Source organism: Suncus etruscus, chromosome 9, assembly GCF_024139225.1.
Source record: "Suncus etruscus isolate mSunEtr1 chromosome 9, mSunEtr1.pri.cur, whole genome shotgun sequence".
NCBI classification, from domain to species: Eukaryota; Metazoa; Chordata; class Mammalia; order Eulipotyphla; family Soricidae; genus Suncus; species Suncus etruscus.
The window spans coordinates 28,182,469-28,200,378 of NC_064856.1; the positions used below are offsets into that span (position 1 = coordinate 28,182,469).

Below are 17,910 nucleotides of genomic sequence, written 5' to 3' on the forward strand. Positions count from 1 at the left end.
AGCTAAGAGGCAGTTGGACAGGCACATTTTGGTTAAGTCAGTTGAGGGTGGCAGAAATGGCTGCAAGGCAGGTTAGACAGAGAAGCTCTGAGCAGTGCAGAAGGGGGCGACTGTGTAGGGACATTTATAAAACCAAAGAGGGGTGGGAGAAGGGGCAAGGATCCCTGTAGAGGCCCCAAACATTGGAAGGTTAGCCCAGACATCAGTCTAAAATATGGGCCCAAGCCAGCAGCAAGAGAGAGACAAGGAGCCTGACATCAGATTCCATTCCATAAATATGATGTCTGCCTCTGTTTAACACCCCAAAAGGGATACTACAGGCAGATTTCTGGGAGCTGTGCTCTGGAGATGCCAAGGACAGTGAGACGAAAAGACGCGCTGACATTTCTAACTCGGGGGGAATTCTGTGGCTGTCACTTCCACTGATCCTTCTGCAGATGCTCAGGGCAGTTCAGTCAAGTTCCTGGCAAGAACAGGGACTGTTCCCCACAATGGGACCTAGGCGTGCCCCTGCATCATCTAAACAGATATGGGTCCTGCCTGCCCTGTGAGAACAGAATGCCACTCAACCAGACCCAGCAGGTGCATCTTAGAAGGCAAGTCCCCCTGGTAGGAAGATGTACCTTCACATGTTCCCCTTTTCTGCCATTTGTCCCCCTTCCAACATCTTTTTGGGGGGATGCTAAGCCACATCAGTGATACTCAGGACTTACTTCTTGCTCTGCACTCAGAAATTATTCCTGAAAGGGTTCTGGGGACCATATGCCAGAGATTGAATTTAGGTCAGCTACATGCAAGGTAACAGCCCTATCTGCTGTACTACCATTCTGGCCCCCAATATCCTATAAATCAAGAGATTAACTAGTACTGGTCCCCCTTCCACTGGGAAAAAGCAACCCACCATAAAAGTTCCTACTGTCTCCTTGAAATGCCCACAGCTGCCTCTATAGATGGCTACAGCTCAGCCATCCTCTTTCCCACATAGTAAACTGGAGTGTGCATGCAGAGAAGGGGTCAGACTCAAAACATGAGGGATTATCACTCAAGACACCGAGAGACTCTGGTTCCTAAGGGTGGGTTCCAATGACTTTGGGCAGAGGGAGGAGAGAAGCTATAGTGACTTTCATCTGTGTTAGAAACACAGAATATAGGGGCCGGAGAGATAGCACAGCGGTAAGGCGTTTGCCTTACATGCGGAAGGTTACTGGTTCAAATCCCGGCATCCCATATGGTTCCCCGAGCCTGCCAGGGGTGATTTCTGAGCGTAGAGCCAGGAATAACCCCTGAGCATTGCTGGGTATGACCCAAAAACAAAGCAAAACAAAACAAACAAACAAAAAAAGAAACACAGAATATAATTAATCACCTTTCACCTCCCAGAAGGCCATCTTTCTTAAAGAGTCAGCAGGCCAAAAGATACCAAATGAAAGCAATGAATTACAGTGTTTCCATGGTTGCCTGATATATAATGACTGATGTCACAGGGTAATCAAGCCTGAAGTTCATCTAAGAGAGCTCCCTTCATCTGAGATTACAAGCTTGAAAAGGTGTTTTGTGTCTAAGGAGTTGAATTCTGGGCAGCAGTAGTGGCCTGACGGGCTTAAGGTAAGCGGGAAGTCAGAGCACACACTCCAAAGATACCCTTCACTGACTAACCGTCTGTGGGCAAGAGAACACTAAAAGTGCTCAGCCATAGAGTCTAACTAAAAACCTTTTTTTTTTTTTTTTTTTTTTTTGGTTTTTGGGCCACACCCGGTGATGCTCAGGGGTTACTCCTGGCTATCTGCTCAGAAATAGCTCCTGGCAGGCACGGGGGACCATATTGTACACGGGGATTTGAACCAACCACCTTAGGTCCTGGATCGGCTGCTTGCAAGGCAAACGCCACTGTGCTATCTCTCCGGCCCCAGAACCAATTCTTCAGCCCCAAAACCATCATCAGGAGTAGGTGGAAGAGATAGAACAGTGGGCAGGGTTCTTGTCTTGCACACCGTCAACCTGGGTTCAATCCCCAGCATCCCATATGGTCCTTGTCCCCCAAACCCCACCAGGAATTATTCCTGAGTGCAGAGCCAGGAGTAACTTCTGAGCATCACCAGATGTGACCCAAAAACAAAACCCCACTAAACACATAATCAGAAAAAAATCTAGCTAGTCGTGCCCCCAAAACTCAACCTGCCACATTTTTCAATGGTTATCTACAAATCTACGTTGTTGGGGAAGGGAAGTATCTTTCTCCCTACTTCATTGCCTCCTACTCCTGTTGCCAGAGATATTTCTTCTGCTTCTAAGGAAGTTTACAAATGTGCAATCAGTAGTGGCGGTCCAGAGCAATTCAGCTGGACAGATCTAGTGGGGATAGACAGGCTGAAAAGCTACATGCCATAATGCTACCTGCTATCAGCAGCACAAACACCCTGACTGGAGACTGCACAGTGTCACGGACTTCCCCAGAGAAGTCAGGCACTGCTCAGAAAAACCTGCCTACCCTCAAAGTAACTCACATAGAAGACTGAGTTTTATGGCTACAACCTCTAGCATGTCCTCGAGTAAGCTTTCTCCTGGGTCCTCAATTAATTCTTTATGATATTTTAGTGGGCATACCAAACTCTGCTCCACAACCATTTTACCAAACCAAGTGAAAAATGTACTAATTGCTTGGGGAAGGACGCCCTTCAAACCTTCCTTTCTGGAAAGTTTTGCCAACACGCAGAGCTGGTCCAGTCAGTTTAAGGGTTGACATGCAGGCAGCAGTTCTCAATTTGGGGGTTGGGAAGGAGTATTAAAAGAACTCCCAGAAAAATTTTGTTTTAGAGCCATACCCATTCACACCTGGCAGGCTCAGGGACCATACAGGATACCCAGGATCGAACCTAGGTCAGGAATCAGCTATGTATAAAGCAAATGCCCTCCATACCCAATGTGTTCTTACTCTGGCCCCCAAGACTTTTTTTTTTAAACTGTCACATTAGGCAGAAACTACCGGTGGTGGTGATGGGGAGGAGTTAACATCCACCCACACTTGGATAAATCTGTCCAGTTCAAACTGCCAAGCGCCAGAACCCAGAATTCATATCAAGTTAAATCTATACATGATGAAACATACCAACTCAGGGACATGGCATATCAGAGACATGGCATATGCCACCCTCCCCCCCCCCCAAACTTCTAATGCTCCCAGAAATCCCAAATCCCCAAAGAGTCTCCCATTCTAGTATTAAGATACACCTGAATCTGTCTGGCAGCAGGAAGGAAGAAAACAGAATCCAAACTCATCAAGATCTTAGGGTTTTGCTCATCGATTCAATGGTGATCGATGCTATAAAACTTAAGGAAGCTACAGGAATGGCCTTGGTTGTCAGTTGGTCCCGCCATGAACTGAGGCTAATTAATATGTCTGCTTTGGAAGACACCAAATTCTGCAATGAGCTAATGGCCTGTTGGACAGCTAATGCTCAACTGGGACTCCCCTTGGTAAATACTCAAGGAACATGTCACTTCCAATAATGGCAACGGGTAGGTGGGAGTCTAGACCGAAGCAAGAAAATGGGAGTTGGCACCGTCACTTACCATCCTGAGTGGGCGATGCCTCTTTGGGTTCCTTCTTATGTTTCCGACCCTCCCTCCCAGAATGGTCATCTCCTAAATCTATGACAAGTTCGCTCTCTGAATCCGAGTCCAGGCCCAAATGGACTGTTGGGGAATCCGTCTCATCTTTCCCCTTCAGTTTATCCTTGGCAGGGTGAGGTGAGGGTTTGGCTTTCTCTGAAAAATCTTTCTCGGGCTGAGGGCTGGACTTTTCCTTGACCAGGTCCGTGTCCGCCTTCTCACTGGCTGGTGATGCACTCTTCAGCTCCTCTTTCATTTCCACGGTAGGGCTTGCCAGTTTGGGCTTTTTTTTGACAGCTGATGGCTCTTTGTCCATCTGACTTCCCTCTTTGTCTTCGGCCTCTTCTGGCTCATTCTTGGACTTCTGCTCATCATCACTGATATACTCACTATCACTACTCTCTGACTTCTCCGAATCCTCGGAATCGCTGTGTTCTACAGCCGTATAAACATCTTCTGAGATTTCATTGATGCCTAAATTCAAAAAAGAAAACCCAGCATGTGGCGCAGTCACCAAATACAGAGCAGGAATCAAGAGCGCAAACATTTTTCCCCATGCCAAATGGTGGGATTAATAAGAAAAAATAAATAAATTGCATCAGATTGGCCTGGGGGTAGGGATGGGGAAACTGACCTCGCCTGACAAAAGGAAACTTGGCGTAGGAGATAGTTTCAGTTACTGTCAATCAGAAGGGACATAGACCACAACCACAGTTGCCTTCAATGGATCTGAAGGGCAATCACAGTCACGTTGATAACGGATTGGAGTATGTGCAGACTGAGAAAAATGCGGGGGCAACACTACCAAGTGCTGTTCCCACAGGCCCCTTTCACAGACTAAAAGGAGAATCATCTGTCCAAGGACACCAAGAAAAAGACCAAGCCAGATTTCCAGGTTCATGACTCACCAGCATCTAATCCAGCACCTAATTCAGCATCTAATCCTTTAAACCTTTGTGTCTAGGCTCCAAGAGAGAAGAAAGTAGACAGCCTTTAAAATGAGGCTCCAAACTCACGGAATTTAGTTCACCTTTGACCAGCAAACATACATTCTCTTTTTGTTTTGTTGGTGGTGGGTTTTTTTTGGGGGGGTGGGCAGGGAGGTACACCCAGGCATGCTCAGGAATTACTCCTGGCAGGCTTGTGGGACCATATGGGATGCTAAGGAGAGAAATTGGGTTGGCCACCTGGAAGGTAAGCACCATATCTATCTGCTGTACTACTCTCCGGCCCCTTGCTTCTTGGGGAAGAAGCAAGTAAACAACATAGGAAGCTTGTTGTCTTTTTTTAATGAGAGAATTTATGGTCCAATTCACAAGTCAGAAAATTTTGCGTGGAAATCAACATGGTTAGCCACCAAAGAATGATAAATAATCCTGTTATCCTCCATTTACTTTCAGAGGAGGCAAACCAAGCCAGCACATCCCTAGAGACCAGTGCTACCAAAAGGGGTCACAGCCTCCGCCAGACGCATGAAGGGTCAGCAGCCACATGACATGCACCCAGTAGCCAGGACATTAGTGTGATATGCTATAAGGCAGAATTTTCTCCTCTATTAGGGCTCAATCCAGACCTGAAAGTTTCAAATTACAAAAACCCCAATCAGGACCCCTATCTGGGGCTTAGGCTAAGGTAAGGCTTATATATAAGCCATATAACCCATAGCCTTATGGGTTGCTGATGGTCTAACACAAGAAAAATAAGCCAGGCTACTCATGGGAGCTATGTAGAAAGTCTAACCTTGTTCCTCTCTTTATGAGCCATGTAACTCTAAACAAGTGATCGTCCTGGCTCAGTTTCTACTGCAAAAGGAGATGGATCATGGTGTTCCCTTCCAGGACAAATCAAAGCCCAGTGCTTATTAGCACCACACACAGAACAAAGGAAGTCCATGTCCTACTAGTGGAAATACTACTAAAGTTCTTGTTAAAATTAACACTCAACGAGGGTAATACTCAACAGACTAGTTGCGTACAAGGGCCTGACCAGGAAGGGAAAATTGACCTGCAAAGCTTTCGCCCCTCAATGTTCTGGCTAAATGGGCAGCCCAACAAGATCATACTCTTCTGAAAGCCCTTAACAACTACCAAGATTGTTTCATCTGTAGGCCCAGAGCACCCCGGGCCCAGTATGTCCCATGGGAGTGGAAATGTTCTAAGGCCCAACCACCCTCACTTATTTAGAGGTCATATCCATAAACCCAAGCAATATTCTAAAACATCTACCCTGAGCACAGAGTCAGGGACCTTAAAAAGAGTAGATTCTTCAGTGGTTTCCTCCCTACCCTCATAGAAGTTTCATTCTACCTAGGAAGAATTCTCACATTCCATATAGCACAAAAGGGCCATGGAAGCTTAGGAGCAATGCAGTTTCCAAGAGCAGGGCAGAAAGGGAGGGCAGTCAGAGGAGACTTCCTGGAGGAAGTGAGACCTGAGTTCAGCCTCAGGTACAAGATATAGGCAGGCAGCATAGGAAGAAGGAGGAAGGCAAAAAAAAGAGAAGCAGAATGGGGTCACCAGGTGGAGAGGAGCCCAGTCTGGAGAGAGAAGTGTCATGCTGCACACTTCTGGGATACGCTAGACACTAGAATCGTAAGAGGGCAGAGGTCAGCTCCAGGGGAGGGGCATATGTCTTGCTGCCCAGCAGTCTCATAAAGCTGCCTGGAACCGACAACACCAAAGTCCAAAGGGGCCTCCTGGACAATGGACATTATCAGTCCATGAGTGGAAATAGATATAGAGTTAAAAGTGACTACTGAAGGCAGATGGAACCCAACTCTGTCTTCAATGATGGGTGTGGGTGGGTGGGTGGGTGTGGGTGGCAATGGCTCAAGCAGACCAGGACATACCTAACTGTGCTTTGCAGCTTTCTATGGTCTTATCGAGATTCAGCTGGAATCTGCTCCGGATCTGCCTCTTGGGAGAGATGAGAGGGATGGGGGCTGCCTGCTGCTGCACCGACTCGCTCAGCTCCTTCAGGTCCATCTCAGCTTTGCTTCGATCTGGAAGACACACAGGGCACGTCTTCACTTCAACCAGACATCAAAGACTAGAGCCAGAGCATTTATGACACTCATCCCCAATGTCTCATCTGCTCACTGAGAAGAGCTGAATCAGCAGGTATCCTCAGTCTCCTGGACAATCATTTGGTCACTCTCAACAGTAGACAACACTGAACACATACCCAGAGCGGGAGATGGGATGAGACACATCAGTCAAGCAGTTATGTGTTTTTGCATGTGTGAGGTCCAGGGTTCAATCCCTGAAATCACGAAATGACACACCACACAGACACACACAGATTGAGCAGGGCAGACCATCCAAAATCAGGAGTCCCAGCCACATGTTCCATCTACATATCAGCAGAACAGTCACCAACCAGGCAAACTACACACCTCCCATTAGCAGGCTAGTGTTTGGGAGGGTCTCTTTCTTTTTTTTTTTTTTTTTTTTTTTTTGTGGTTTTTGGGTCACACCCAGCAGTGCTCAGGGGTTACTCCTGGCTCCATGCTCAGAAATTGCTCCTGGCAGGCACGGGGGACCATATGGGACGCCGGGATTTGAACCAATGACCTTCTGCATGAAAGGCAAACGCCTTACCTCCATGCTATCTCTCCGGCCCCAAGGGAGGATCTCTTTCTCTTTTATTACTACTTCTCCCACCACTGTGGTGCTACAGGGAAACACTCTCTTTAGAAAGTGCCCTTGATGCCAACATGCTAAACTTTCCCACTGACATCAAGACCGCTTAGACTTTATAAAAAATGGAAATGTCATGATGAGAGCCAAGTAGCTACAGTAAAGAATGGGGGGGGGGGGCACGCGCCGTCCCACTAGACTGATAAAAGTAGGGCATTTGCCTTGCACATGGCTGACCCAGGTTCAATTCTCAGCATCCTATACAGTCCCCCAATTCTGCCAGGAGTAATTTCTGAGCACAGAAGCCAACCAGGAGTAATACCTCAAACCACTAGATGTAACAAAAAAAAAAAAAAAGAGAAGAGGTCCAGCTTTCTGTTCTCAGGGAGCAGATGTCAAAAATGCCCTTCACAGAGTGACTCAGCCCAATCGGTCAACATGCTCACAGTAAGTCACCCCTAATCTAGGAGTTGATCTGCAGATGTTTCCAGACAGGTCAAAGGCTCTTCATGGGGACTTGTCAGGAGCAAGACTAAATCTTCCCAGTCAAGGGCACAGGGTTCTTAAGTGAATTCGAGTTTATCTGGAAGTGAACTTCAACCTAGTCCCTGAAATCAGGCCATGGGTAGACAAGACACCAACTAATTACTGGAAACATCTGCAGTGCACATCCACACTGCAGGGGACAAAGGCAGTGTGGACATAGATACCTAGCTTCTCAGCTTTGGCCCTAGTGACACTGGGGTCAATCGTGGTCCAGGGCTGTCCTGGGCATTGTTCTATACTGAGCACCATTCGTGACCTCCATTCACTAAATTCCAACAACCACCTCCATTCCAATAAAAATAAAAACGAACATTAAAACAGACACTCCAGATATTGTCCAGTGAACTGAGATCTATCTAGATAGGCCCTATGGGGTGGGGACAAAGAAAAGTGGACACAGACACGACATCATTACTCTTGAACTTGAGCATCTCTGTGCTTATGACCAATTCTCTGACCAGGTACTTCCATTCCTAACAAAAACAGGACCTGTCCTTCTGCCCGAAATGCTGACAAACAGTCTTCCATGGAGCCACAGAATAGGGACAGGGGTTTTGATGGAGGACAGCCTCATTTAAGATAAGACATTTAGCAGGCACTGGGGGACTTCAAGGACTAGCCAGCCTTTCCTCACCTCACCGTGGGAAAGCCAACTCTCCATGCAGTGCTTCCAGGAAGTCTGCACAGAAAGAAAGATGGCCTCCCCTGGTGGCAGAGGACACAAAACCAGCGGGGATGCTCCAGGTCTCAGCAGTGAACAGCCAAGGCAATAGCACCAGAGCACATCTGGGCCTAGCCTAAACCCTCCCCTGTACACCCCTCATACAAAAAGATATATCATCATTATCCCTGGTTAGTGACCCCCCCCCCCAAACTTTGCTCTCATACTGGTCTAACACTAGCAGGTAACAAGGCACAGACCTACAGGTGGGACCTAGACTAAAGAGGTGTGCTGGCCACCCCAAGTTCCTCTCCAGAGTCCAATCCAGTCTCAACAAATAATTTTGCAGACCACATAGGTCTGTAGGATATGGGCTGGCAGAGGCTGGAAGGGGAGGTGTACCACTGTGCAAGTAGTGGCCCCTCTGCCTACGAGCTCCCACACACCCTCAAATGGAGACAGCCAGAGGAAAGTAGGAGAAAGTCTACTGCTCCATTTAGCTTCCTATACTCACTTATCCTCCTCATCTCTACATGCTCAGTGTCACAGGCCCTCACTCTGTCTTGAACTTTTATCTAAACTACTGTCTAATCACCTCAGCTCTACTACTACTGGAGCCAGAGGGCATCTTGGGCATCTAATCCCGTGCCTTCCAAGATGTTTATGGGTACTTTGGCCTCCAGCCACTAGGTGGCAACAAAACCTCCCCCTTCCTACCTTCTGAGACCTACCACTGTAACCCAAGTACAAATAGAGTCCCTGAATGACATGCTCCCCGTCTGACCTTCCTTCCTAGCAGTCTAGTAGTCACTTCAAACTACATTCGTGGCTTCAATTCTCCTGCTATAACAAATCAATCAGTTATTGGCACTGCACAAGTATCAGCAGCACCCGGTTCCTACAGTTAACCATAACTCCCCAGTGTGACAATCCCAGAACTGTATCCTAGATATCCTAGTGGGAGAGCAGACCTGCTTCCAGCTGTGACCACCTGTTCTCAACAAAGCCAGGTGCTAAACCACTGTGTCTAGATAGATCCTTCTTTAATTCAAATTGCCCCATTCTCCCACTGAGACACACCCCCATCATTACAATAGACAAATTCATCCTCACCCTAGGGATTAGAAGTTTCTGGTTTCGGGGCGGGCGGTGGCGCTAGAGGTAAGGTGCCTGCCTTACCTACGCTAGCCTTGGACGGACCGAGGTTCGATCCCCCGGCATCCCATATGGTCCCCCAAGCCAGGAGCGACTTCTGAGCACATAGCCAGGAGTAACCCCTGAGCGTCACCGGGTGTGGCCCAAAAACCAAAAACAAAAAAAAAAAAAAAAGAAGTTTCTGGTTTCTTTCAGAATGTTCTCCCTGTTACTGGCATGCTGGTTTTCCTTATCAGTCAAATGTCTGCTCAAATTTCTCCTCCTCCAGAAGATACTCCTTAGCCCATCCAGCAGTGAAGCACAACTGCCTAGTTTGCCCACCTCCTGTCTCCGATACTGCTATGAACTGTCTTGATTATGTACCTTGACTCCTAGTTTCTTCACTAAAACACAGGTCCTGTGAGGAGAGGGCCCTTGCTCTCACCCCTCTGCCTCAGAAATCAGGTCTTATAATGAAATGAATACATAGATGTTTATTGAGCATTCAAGAAACCAAAAAAATTTAGAGAGTGAGGGGAGTGAGTCACACCCAATGGTGCTCAAAGGTTACGCCTGGCTCTAACTCAAAAATCACTTCTAGAGGTATTCAGGGGACTATATGGGATGCTGGAGGATTGAAGTTGGGTTGGCAACAGTTGGAAGCCACTGTTATTATCTCTCCAGCCCCCTGAAGACAATTATGGCTAAAAAAATTTCCCTAAGGTACTTAGGACCAGAGAAATAATACAGGGGATGTTAACTACCATAGTTCCATCCCCATCACCACTAGTGGCAACCTCTGAACAGCATTGTATATCACCACACACAAAAAAAATAGTAAATAAATAAAAAATAAAAACCTCTGCTAAAACTCAATGGTTTCCTCTACCCAACTCAAAAATAAAAGTCAATGGATAAAGCATTTTTTAAATTAGTATTTACAATATATTAGAATATACTGTACACAAAAATAAATAACTATTAACTCAACAAAACTTGTAACCAGAGAGAAAGCTCTAAGGGCTATTAAGTGCATACTTTGCAAGCCCAGTATGATCTCTGATCTCTTGGGCACCACCAGAAGAAACAATATCCCATTCCCTCAAGAGCACCTGGTCTCAAGCAGACCCCAACCAGAGCTGGGTATAAACCCAACAAAGCTCGCCAAGATGGAGCATATGAACTTTATGCACATACCCACCTAGCCACCTGGAGATCCAGATAACAGGAAAAACTTTCCTTGTTCCCTCGCCACCTCAATCTACCAAATCTTCCAAGATTCAAGGACCAAGCAAATGAGAAACATCCCAATCTGCAGAAAGATTCAGAGCCACACTAAAAGACATCTCCCCATATGCCAACTGACCCAGATTGAGGTTCAGGATGCTTCCCGTCGTGGGCACCTTGTCCATTTTTGTGGTGATTGGTGTTGACGCTTGCGGTGAGAAAGGTTTCGGGCTGCCCGATAAGCTCCCAGCTTGTCCCGTCTTCGTGGAGGCTGGAGAAGCTGAAAAAGTACAAGTGTTAAAAAGACAAGATTGACAAAAAGCAAAGAACTATGTAGAAGTGGAGAGTGATGGGCCAGAGAGATAGCACAGGGGTAGGGCGTTTGCTTTGCAAGCAGCTGACCCAAGGCCATGGTGGTTCGAATCCCAGCATTCCATATGGTCTCCCGTGCCTGCCAGGAGCAATTTCTGAGCAGAGAGCCAGAAGTAAGTAACCCCTGAGCACTGCAGGTATGACCCAAAAAAAAAAAAAAAAAAGTGGAGAGGGAGAGACCCCAGGATCTGCGCTTGTGACCCACAGTTTAGTGGAACATTTCAGAAAGGATGGAAGAAGGTCCGTTCATTTTACTACATTGCTAAGCAAAGGGGCTTTAAACTCAACTTTTTTTCCCCCTTCTTTAGGTTTTTTAGCCCACACCCAGCAGTGCTCAGGACTTACTCCTGGTTCTGCACTCAGGGATCACTCCTGTTGAGATCGAGGATCACATGGGTTACCAACCAAACTCAGGTTGGTCGCGTGCAAGGCAAGTGCCCTTCCTGCTATACTATCTCTCCCAGCCTTAAATCCAAAATTAAGCCATAAAAGTTGTCCAGGAAAGAGACTCCATTAGTCTATTCAACACAAAGCTCTAAGACAAATCGGCTAAGCTGCGCTGAAATTGGTTTGGCCCCTTCACAGATGTAAATCTCAAAATAAATAAGTGATTAAACTGGCCCCTGGGCAGATGCAGCAGGCAAGGCAGGCTCACCACAGATAGCATGCCACCCATTTGTGGGTGCTGGAAGCCACTTCAGACAATCCTGCACCTGCCGGGGGCTCAAAGCATCCCATTTCAAAGGTTCAGCAATGCTGAATGAAGCCACGCTCAGCACCAGATGGAGAGAGGCAGACGTTGTAAGTGATCCATACTCTCCATACTATGTTTCAAACTTTCACAGGAGGCCAGAGATGACCTGAGCCATCTCCTTTACAGCTGGGGGAGGGAGGGTTGGTAGAGAGAAAGTATGGTAGGTAAGGCACTTGCAAAAAGCTGACCGGGTTCAATCTCTAACACTCCATATGGTCCCTTGAGCCACCAAGAGTGATTTCTGAGTCTAGAGCCAGGAGTAACTAACCCCTGAGTACCACTGAGTGTGTCCCCCCCCCCCCTCAATGCCATCCATGGCAGCTCTCCTGCACCTCAAGCATTGGGGTTAGAGTGACCCTCATTCTTACCGACAACAAGTTCATGTAGGCCCTTCCAGCCTCCAAGAAAGCGATTGACATGTACACATATCACTACCACCTTGGGACCAGCAGTGCACCAGACATGACCAAGGCTTCTTCTTTCCCAATAACAAGACACGGTAACAGGGAGGCAGTCTGGGCCCTCGGAGACAGTAACTGCTGCCAGGACCTCCCCAGGCATCAGAATATGATCAGGCATTTGGTAAGGCTCAACCTCCGTTTCCTCACTTGCCACACAGTGATTCTCAATGCTTTAAACGTGTACACAAGTTCTCCTAAGGCACAGGTGCGGTGCTCCAAGTGCCAGAACCTGCCAATGTCTTCTTTTGAGGGTCTAGAGAAAATCTCTCCACAACAGTGTACTAGGGCATTTCTGCTGATTCTGGTGGTACAGTGCTGGAATTTGAGGATGTGGTACTACACAGAGCCTATCACACAAGAGATTACCTGGTCCGCCCTGAGTCCTTCAGGGCAGCATCCAGAGATGCTCAGAGAACCATACTGAAGCTGGGTCAACCATTTGACAGACAAGTGCCAACAGTCCTCGCTGCTCTTTTTGAAAAGAACAGAGTGGACAGGAGAGAAGTGAATTTAAGTCTGATTCAGGGTTTAGATGGTCTGCTGCTGCCTGGCTGAGCAACTTCAGGCAAGTCATGAACATCTGACTCCCTTTCCCAGGGCCAGCAAAGCAGAAATTAATAATAAAACAAGGGGGATGAAAAAAAACAAACAAACATGGGGGATGGGGAAGTGTTCAGAGCAATAGCACAGCTAGTAGCACATTTGCAACACACAACCTACCCAGGTTCGATACCTGGCATCTCATATACCCCTCCCCTAAGCCAGCCAGGACTAATTTCTTTTTTTGGTCACACCCGGCAGCGCTCAGGGGCTACTCCTGACTCTACACTCAGAAATCTCCCCCGGCAGGCTCGGGGGACCATATGGGATGCCGGGATTCGAACCATCCTCATTCTGCATGCAAGGCAAGCGCCTTACCTCCATTCTATTTCTCCAGCCCTGGCCAGGACTAAATTCTAAGTGCAGAGCCAGGAGTAACCTCTGAGTGTCACCGAGTGTGCCCCACCCACCCCCAAAAAAGAACAAAACATACACACAAGGGGAGTGACAGAACCTATAGGGGTTAAAATAGTGACTGTTTTTTGTTGTTTTTTTTTTAAGTAGTGACTGTTTCTCCGAGCTATGCCTACATCCAGTAAGTGTGTTCTTACTGTGCAGCATTGCCTTCTCTTTCCAGATTCACCTCCCAGTAACCCAGATGGGCCCACACTTATTTGGCTCCCTCACTTGAACTCAACCATCTTTCAGCAAAGAGAAAGTACCCTCTGCACTGGCCTCCCTTCCCAACCCCCAAGGTTCATGCAGCACCTGGGTAATGTGGCCACTAGGGAATTCCACATCAGATGAGGCTAAGTATCTCACAAAGTAAACTATCCCCAGAGAGCAGCCACCTTCCTGTTCCATCAAACAATTCAGAGAGAGGACCTAGGGGTAGCTTAGGGGTTCTAAGTGCCAGCCCAGAAGAGTCAAATTGTCAGTGTGTTCCTGAGTCAACCACAAGCACTGAAGCTGTATGTGCGATGTCCGGGGCAAGACCAACAACTGAATATGTTCAAACTCCAGAGCCAGGAGTGCGGCCCTGGACACCACCAGGAACCCCTGGGATTCTCAACAACCAGCATGTGTTCAAGAGCCAGTAATACCACAGCCAGCACCCAAACACAATAACAAGCATGAAGGATAGCCAACAAAATAATTTGGTAAAGTGAATGAATGAAAGGGGGCTGAACAATAGCACTGGGGGAAGGCACTTGTTTTGTACATAGCTGACCCAGGTTCAATCTCTGGCATCCCATATGGTCCCTGAAACCTGCCAGGAGTAATTTCTGAGTGCAGAACCAAGAGTAACCCCTGAAGGCTGCCAGGTGTGCCCCCCCCCCCCAAAAAAAAAATTAAAAAAAAAAAAAAACCCTTCTCCTGGGGACTGGAGAAATAGCACAGGGGTTAAGGTACTTGCCTGGAACAGAGCCAACTCAGTTGAATCCTTGGCACTACATATGTCCCTGGAGCACTACCAGAAGTAATCCCTGAGCAGAGCCAGGAATAAGCCCTGAGGACTGCCAGGTGTAGCCACCTCTCCCTGCCCAAACCCTTCCCCCATCAGAGACTAAGCTCAGTGGTGTAGAGTACGTGCTTGCCTGGACCCCATCTAGAGCATCTGAAATTTTTTTTTTTTTTTTTTTTTTTTTTTGGTTTTTGGGCCACACCCGGTAACGCTCAGGGGTTACTCCTGGCTATGCGCTCAGAAGTCGCTCCTGGCTTGGGGGACCATATGGGACGCCGGGGGATCGAACCGCGGTCCGTCTCCTAGGCTAGCGCAGGTAAGGCAGGCACCTTACCTCCAGCGCCACCGCCCGGCCCCAGCATCTGAAATTTTTAAAAAAAACTTTGAGGCTGACCTTCTCAACAGATAACACTGTTCATGTTGAGTTTGGTTTAATCATTTACCATGGATGTGTCAACCATCTAGCATTTAAGAGTCATCTAGAGGGCTGGAGTAGAGTGGGAATGGCGCTAACTTGGACATGGCTAACCTGGGTTCAATCTCCGGTTTGGTCATCCAGGCCCCAGTGATCCCTGAGCATACAGTCAGAAGTACGTCCTGAGCACCTCCAATGTGCCCTTGCCTCCACTCCAAAAAAAGAATGACTAGGGACCAGAGTCAACAGAGTACAACAGCGAGAGCATTTGCCTATATGCAGTCAACTCAGGTTCAATCTCTGACAGCTATCTAGTCCTCTGAGCAGTGCCCGGATTATTTCTTAAGCCCTGAGCACAGAGCCAGGAGTAACCGGAGACATGACTGAGTGTGGCCCAAAAACAAACTAAAATTAAAAAAAAAAAAAAAAAAAAAAAGAATGCCCAAAACAAAAGCACCAATTTGAAGTAGTTAAATGCTGGGTTATTTTACCCTGTTTCAAATACTTTTACTGAGCTTGTTTGTATGTGTGCTGAGAAGGATAGGGTTTCCTTCAAAACAGGTGCCAAAATAATTTGGTACCAGAAAAAAAGTCAAGGAAGGGAAGGACTTCTATAATAGTAAGGTCCAACAGTGACATTCTTGAAAACTGGTGACTGGCCAAATGTTTAGATAGCTTGGGGGTTACTTAGCAGACATCAAAATCAAAATCACAAGCGTTCACCAGTCTTCTCCACTCCACCCTTTTCCCCTGGAATTCTTCCCTCTATATAGCCTTCCCCAGTGGAGGTGGCATCTATATGTCAGACCAGCTTCCATCCCTAGCAACACATGGTTTCCCCCCAAGCATCACCAGAAACAATCCAGAGTAGAAGTTGAGAGCAGACACAAATACCACTAGGGTATTGCACAGGGGTTGTTTGCTTTGGTCCAAAACACCAAAGCAAAACTCTGGAGAAACACCCCATTATTCAGTTGTTACTACTTAAGTGTACAATCCTGAGCTATTAATACTGTAATATTCCAATCTGAAAGGGATATTTTATATTCAGGGGTTTAAAAAAATACAAAATTGGGCCGGAGAGATAGCATGAAAGTAAGGCGTTTGTTTGCCTTGCATGCAGAAGGACAGTGGTTCGAATCCTGGCATCCCATATGGTCCCCCAAAATGATTTCACACCTCAGGAGTAATTTCTGAGCATAGAGTCAGGATTAACTCCTGAGCGCCGCCAGGTGTGATCCAAAAAAATACAAACAAACAAAAAAAGATACAAAATTAATTATAAATATTGAAGAGCTTCGAAGAGGATGGTTGCTAGGGGCAGGAAAGATAGTACAGAGGGCACTTGCCCTGTTCGTGGTGGTTAACCCAGGTTTAATGTCCCCATATGGTCCTCCAAGCACCAACAGGAGCGATCCCTGAGCACAGAGCCAAGAGTAAGCCCTGAGCACTGCTGAGTAGGACTCAAAAACAAAGAGAAGATGGTGGCTAAGCAATATCAAGTTCATGATTTGTGCTAAAACTCAAAATGCTTTAAAGTGATGGTTCTCAAGTGGGTCTGGAGGTAGGTAACTACGATCCCCAATAATGTGTAGAGACCATGAGGACAGGGAAATGCAAGCTGCATCCATTGATAGGCCAGGGACACTTTCACACATTACGGATGCCCAAGCCAGTCAGTGCTCCCAACTCAGAATTCTTCCAGTCCAAATGTCAACTGTGCTAAGATGGAGAAACATTGTTTGAAACCATGTGACAGACATTTTCAAAAGCAAAAGGACATTTGGAAAGACTCAAGCCAACAAAGCTTTGAAACGGACGCCAATCCTTTTTATAAAGCTATAAATCTTGCTCAAAGGAAGAACTAATTGCCTTTGAAGTCACAAATAATTTCGTCAGATTTTATACTTTGATGTACAATTCATCTGTGTGGGCTAAAACACATCACTGACAAAATGTGAACTTGTGCTAAATGCTCTTCTGACTCCAGGAAACAGGGGTCTCAGAAGTGAATTAGAATAAATGTCCTTTCCTGCCCTCACCCCCAGTGCTCAGAGTGGGGTAGAGGAGTGAATGATTCAGGCTGAATTTTCCCAACAATAAAATCTTAAAAACAATCTATGTTCAAAGGGCTCTGCCTTGAACAATTACAAGACATGAACTGAGGCACCACAGAACAGAGCTGTGCAGGATGATGAGGGGAGGGAAATGCAATTCTGAAAGTTCCTTACCAGACAGGGTTCAAGACCGGAAGTTAAAGAGAAAGTAGGAAACTGTCTAAAGCAGGCATTATCAATATGAACTCTATGAAGCAAATTGTGCAGATACAGTTGAGGGCAAATACATATTTTTCCTCTCTTCTCCTGCCATCCCCAGTAAGTAAAAGGTAAGATAGTTTTCACATAAAATAATTAAATTTGGGCCAGAGAAATAGTATATCAGGAAGTCGTATGCACGAGATACAGCCATTCCCTGGCATAGCATGTGGTTCCCCACAGTATAGCCAAGAGTAATCCCAGACCACAAAGCAAGGAGTCGGTTAGTCCTGATCATCACTAGGTGTGGCTCAAAATAAAATAAAATATCTTAATTTCTCTGATGCAACTGGCACAACAACTGTACCTGGCAAGAGCTAGAAGAGTGCCCACATCCCACAGCTAAGCATACCAGGCGAGACACACACAGTACAAGTCAGAGTTTGTGTAACTTGGTGACCAAGCATTCACTCCACTCCAGTTTCTCCCTTTCCTCACTTACCTCCAGGTTCCTCCCCAATCCCTCAAACTCCTAAATCCCTAGTCTTTTTTTATTTGCTTTTGGGGCTTCACAGGGCTACTACAGTACTGGCCAGATGCAGAGTAAATGGGTGCCCAGGATCAAACTCAGGACTCAGGCATGTAGACCATGTGCTCCCAGCTGCTGAGCCATCTCTCTGGCTGAGGAGCTTTCGATTTGACAGTGAGCTGTTTTTTTTGACAGTGACTTTCAAACCAGTACCAAGACAGTGCATGAGATATAGGAAGGTCTATAAACGTGATCTCAGTAATTAGCAATTATCTTATGACAAATGCATAGTTACACACACTAT

The 17,910-nt window shown here is 46.7% G+C and overlaps 1 protein-coding gene across 3 annotated transcripts in view; it reads right to left on the reverse strand.

Annotated features, from left to right (window-relative positions):
* Positions 1-17,910, reverse strand: part of ZMYND8 (zinc finger MYND-type containing 8) — a 123,770-nt gene that overhangs the window by 17,687 nt on the left and 88,173 nt on the right. For all 3 annotated transcript variants that reach the window (XM_049780509.1, XM_049780508.1, XM_049780510.1), the window contains 3 exons: positions 10,955-11,095; positions 6,458-6,610; positions 3,571-4,083 (listed from right to left, as the gene is read on the reverse strand). In XM_049780509.1, coding sequence (XP_049636466.1) covers positions 3,571-4,083; positions 6,458-6,610; positions 10,955-11,095 — 807 coding nt within the window. The remainder of the gene's footprint in view (positions 1-3,570; positions 4,084-6,457; positions 6,611-10,954; positions 11,096-17,910) is intronic.